This window comes from Fulmarus glacialis, unplaced genomic scaffold (genome assembly GCF_000690835.1).
Source record: "Fulmarus glacialis isolate BGI_N327 unplaced genomic scaffold, ASM69083v1 scaffold44743, whole genome shotgun sequence".
NCBI lineage: Eukaryota > Metazoa > Chordata > Aves > Procellariiformes > Procellariidae > Fulmarus > Fulmarus glacialis.
This window is the reverse complement of record NW_009204439.1, coordinates 46,817-50,892: the sequence shown is the minus strand read 5'-3', so window position 1 is coordinate 50,892 and position 4,076 is coordinate 46,817. Positions and strand designations below refer to the sequence as shown.

Sequence of the window (4,076 nt, the reverse complement as noted above, 5' to 3'; positions counted from 1 at the left end):
ACACTTAAGGTATTTCTGCAATCAAGCAAAAGTGCATTTCACAAAGATTAAACCATTCCTTTCAATGCAGAGCACCTGGGTTGCACCAGGAATGGAAATCTGATTGTTCTGATACAGTACACTGTGCAATTATAAATAATTTTTAAAATTCATGTTTAAGTCACCACACTATAGTTCTGAGAGGAAGAACTGAGACGTAGTGCAGTTTACCTTTCACCACGCGTTTGAAGACACATTATTACCTTTTGTAAAACATCTAAAGCTGTAAGCACCGCTTCCTGTAAACTCGTCAAAACTGCTTCAGTGTAAGATGGAAGGATGAAAGGGGAAGCATCAGAACTGATTGGAACTGAAACAGCACCGTGCAAAATGACACCCAGCTTTTGGAGATCATCCATGCTGAAACCAGTTTTGATGTGTTGGTAAAGAGCCGGGAATATTTGAATTAAAGCTGTAAGAAAAGGCTGGCTGGGAATGAAAGTCAATTTATCACAAGTAATTGGAGGCCTTGTACTTTCTGAACCAATCCTATACCAGCTGTTCCAGGCTGCCCACCAAAGATTCAAATCTTCAATCTCATCTGTTATTACAGGTGGTTCAGATCCATTGTATCTTCCTATTCTTTCTCCAATGGAGTCAGTTCTCATGAATGATCTGCCAAGACTAGTGGCAGTTGTTGTCCCTACCACTACAGGTACAGAAACATTGATAGCAGGTGGTGTGTCAGGCTTTTCTGAGTCTCGGACAGGAGAAACAATTTGTAAGATCTCCTGGAAGCTTTTCAGAGCAGCCAAGGAAACTTCATTATTTTTGCTGAGTGCTGCTGATTGGATGTGATCAAGAAGAACATCCCAGGCTTGGGAAAAGTCTCCTATTAAAAAAAAAGAGAAAGGAAAAAAATCAACTTGGAACTGGCTTCCTATACACCTTCCCACCCACCCTGTCTCTAAAAGGCTCTTCATGTACTTGTTACTCTAATACAGAGAAATTTCGTGAGGTTAGGTGGTGGCTTGAATGACTTTCAGAATATATCAGTCCAACCATAACCAGAAAGAATGAATGTGACAGAGAAACACACAAATATGAAGAATGAAACAATATATCAATGTTTATGTCGAATTTGCTACCAAAAAATTACATACCACATTCCGTACCAGAAAAATACGTTTTCTTTATTCAGCATAGTGAAACAGATTTTTTCTTATACATACCAGATGCCTGTTGATTTCAAAAAGTGTTAAGCACACACAAGGAATTAAGGGTCAAATCTTTAGTCTAAAGGTCAAATCTATATATACAATCTATATATGCTTTTATAAAGAATTGATTTTAAAGTGCTCTGATAATTGTACTGTAGAGAAAGATTTCATTTTTGGAGTTAGAGTTTTTCATTAAATTTTGCATTAACCATCTATTTTCTATGTTACTGATTACTGGGTTTGAATAATTAAAATAGCCCTGCAATGTTTTAATTTTTTATTCAGTTTTAACTCAAGTTTAATATAGTTTAAGATGTACTACATTTCTGCAAATGACCAATACTCTTGATAGCTATTAATATGTTGATATCTGTATCACAAATAACCAAAATGAAATAAAACACAACTTATTTCTAGTTATATATATTAATTGCATACTATGGGATGGTGAAGGTATATTAATGTAATGAGGAATTGCAAGCTATACATTCTTTATATCACTTTTTTTTTTTGAAAGTATGTATTTAAGTAATTCTAGTTAACCAAACTAGAAATGAAAGCTGTTTTGAAATCGTATCAGAATATTTCTGTTTAGAGGCCTAAACTTAAACAAAACATTTTTTCGTATACAAAACAGGCATGAATCCTGAATTATATTATCTAGTTCAATACATTTACATTGTTCAATTGTATGTAGTAATATTTTATATTTTACAATAGTTTGGTAAATGACCTTATGTTTAATTTCTATGAGGAGAAAGCAGAAAAGAAATAGGGAAAAATCAGAGCCTGAGAAAAAGGAAGAGAAAGAAATAAAGATACCAAGGAGTTATAGAAGAAAAAAAAAAAACTTCAAGGAAAGGTAAGATTTTAAGGAGGAAGAAAAAAAGGGAACTCACTTCAGTTAGCTGCATTAGGGACAACAGTAAAGTAACTTAGACTGACACCTCTGTACAAGACAAACAGTGGAGAAGTATCATGAGGGGAGAAAAAGAATCACTTGAAATAGTGGGTAATCTCAACATCTTTCACGTCATAACAAGTCCAATCTTTTCATTAAAAAATTCCCTTTCTTCTTTTCTAAGCTGTATACTTCACTGACTTTGCACGTGAGTTCTCTTTACATTGTTAGAGCACTGTTAAACTTGACACACTGATGCCACGGAAGAGTTCTAGGCAAGTGTTGCATAACCTTAGAAAGATAAGAGGAAAACTACGTTCTGATAACCAAAAGAACAGAAAAATTATTGTTATCAGGCTACTATAAATTAAAGCGATTTGGCACCCAGAACTGTGACCAGTGAGATTTAATCTCAAGTACTGTGATATGGAAGATGAAATTGGTACATACAATTTTTGGCTCTAAGGAGCATGAATTAAAAACTCCATAATTTTCATCACATTTGAGGTGAGACACAACAGAACACACTTTTAAGTTAAGATTAAGATTCTTGCCCAGTACTTTAACTGAAAAAATATACAAAAGCAGAAAGTTTATTACTGTATTTTTCAATAACTTTGAACTATAAATTTTACCTAAAGGCTGCAGTAAGTATCTCCTGGTGTTAAATATTCTTGCAACTCCAGCCAGTGTTAACACCCATGTCTCAGCCCACTGTTTCTCAGCTGTATCCCTTGAATGATGGATGAGAATGTTGCCTCCTCCTGATTCAATCTTCTCTTTGTCAGCTGTGGTAGAAGATTCTCGAACCCTATCCAACAGGTGAAATAAAACCTGTAATAGTCAGAAAAAGAGGGGAAAAAAGCAACTTTTCAAATAACATAGTTGCATTCATGGTAAAACAACAAAAAATAGTAATTTTTCCATTATCCTTTCTGTCACTGTGTCACCTTGAGAATTCCCTTATTCTAAACAGTCTCTGCAGAATCAGCCAACTGATGTTCACTTGAGAAGGGTTAGAAACAGCATGATCAAAATCACTGAGAACAGTGTTAGCACTAACAGAAGGCTAAAACTAATGGATCTCAGATACCTCCCAGGTGCAACAGACAACAGACAACTACAGCCTGACTTTTTCCATAAGGCACAACTAACATGACTGTTCTAGAACAGGGCATTTGATGGATCCTCTCAAATAAGAGAGCCAAAACAGAGTGCAAAGTAAAGTTAGATCTAATATCAGATCAATCCAATCACACGACCCTCAAACATCACCATAATTTCACACAAAGAAAGGAGTCATTCGTCTTCACAGGAAGGGAGCAGCGTTTTTATACAACTCCTGAGTAAGAAAGAAATGGTCAAGATACAAAAATTACATTTCGTAAGAGGCTTTAAGGGCCAGCGAAAAGAAAGTGTGAAGAAAAAAAAACCCAAAAGACGATATCAGACTTCTGCCACCATATTTTATCTTTAAAAAGTCTTAATAAACTAGTTAACTGATCTTAAAATAGCATGTCAATTGTTACCAAAACGTGAAATGTAATTTAAAAAAAACCTTCAGTGGAAGCTTACACATCATACCTTCCATATTACTGTGTGCCACGTTGAATGTTGCAATAAAGTTCCATGAGCACCAATAGTAGAAAACAATGTCTGCCCAGCACTCTTTCTAACTGCAGGTCGGGGATCCACACACAGTTCTCCAAGTTTGGCATATAGGCATAACCAAAGACAGTCAAATGGTGGTGCAGGATGAAAAGGTCTATTCAGCATCACTCCCTTTTCTTCTGCCTGTTTCTGCAATACTGCTTCTTCTTTGTTTAGCTCCTTTTCAATTATTTCACCTCTTTGGAAAAAATAATCTGAAATATTCCACTACAAAATAAATAAGACATATGCTGTTGTACAATAAAAATATTATAAGGCTTTAATGATCATGAAATAAATTGTTTCTCATTTTCACATTTAAAAGT

The 4,076-nt window shown here is 35.0% G+C and overlaps 1 protein-coding gene across 1 annotated transcript in view; it reads right to left on the bottom strand.

The window, feature by feature from the left end:
• Positions 1-210: 210 nt before the first annotated feature.
• The window catches only part of MON2 (MON2 homolog (S. cerevisiae)), a gene marked incomplete at its 3' end in the record, with an annotated part of 35,696 nt that continues 31,830 nt past the window's right edge, over positions 211-4,076 (bottom strand). Inside the window, exons 24-26 of the mRNA XM_009574992.1 lie at positions 3,685-3,978; positions 2,736-2,934; positions 211-871 (exon numbers count right to left, since the gene is read on the bottom strand). Coding sequence (XP_009573287.1) covers positions 211-871; positions 2,736-2,934; positions 3,685-3,978 — 1,154 coding nt within the window. The remainder of the gene's footprint in view (positions 872-2,735; positions 2,935-3,684; positions 3,979-4,076) is intronic.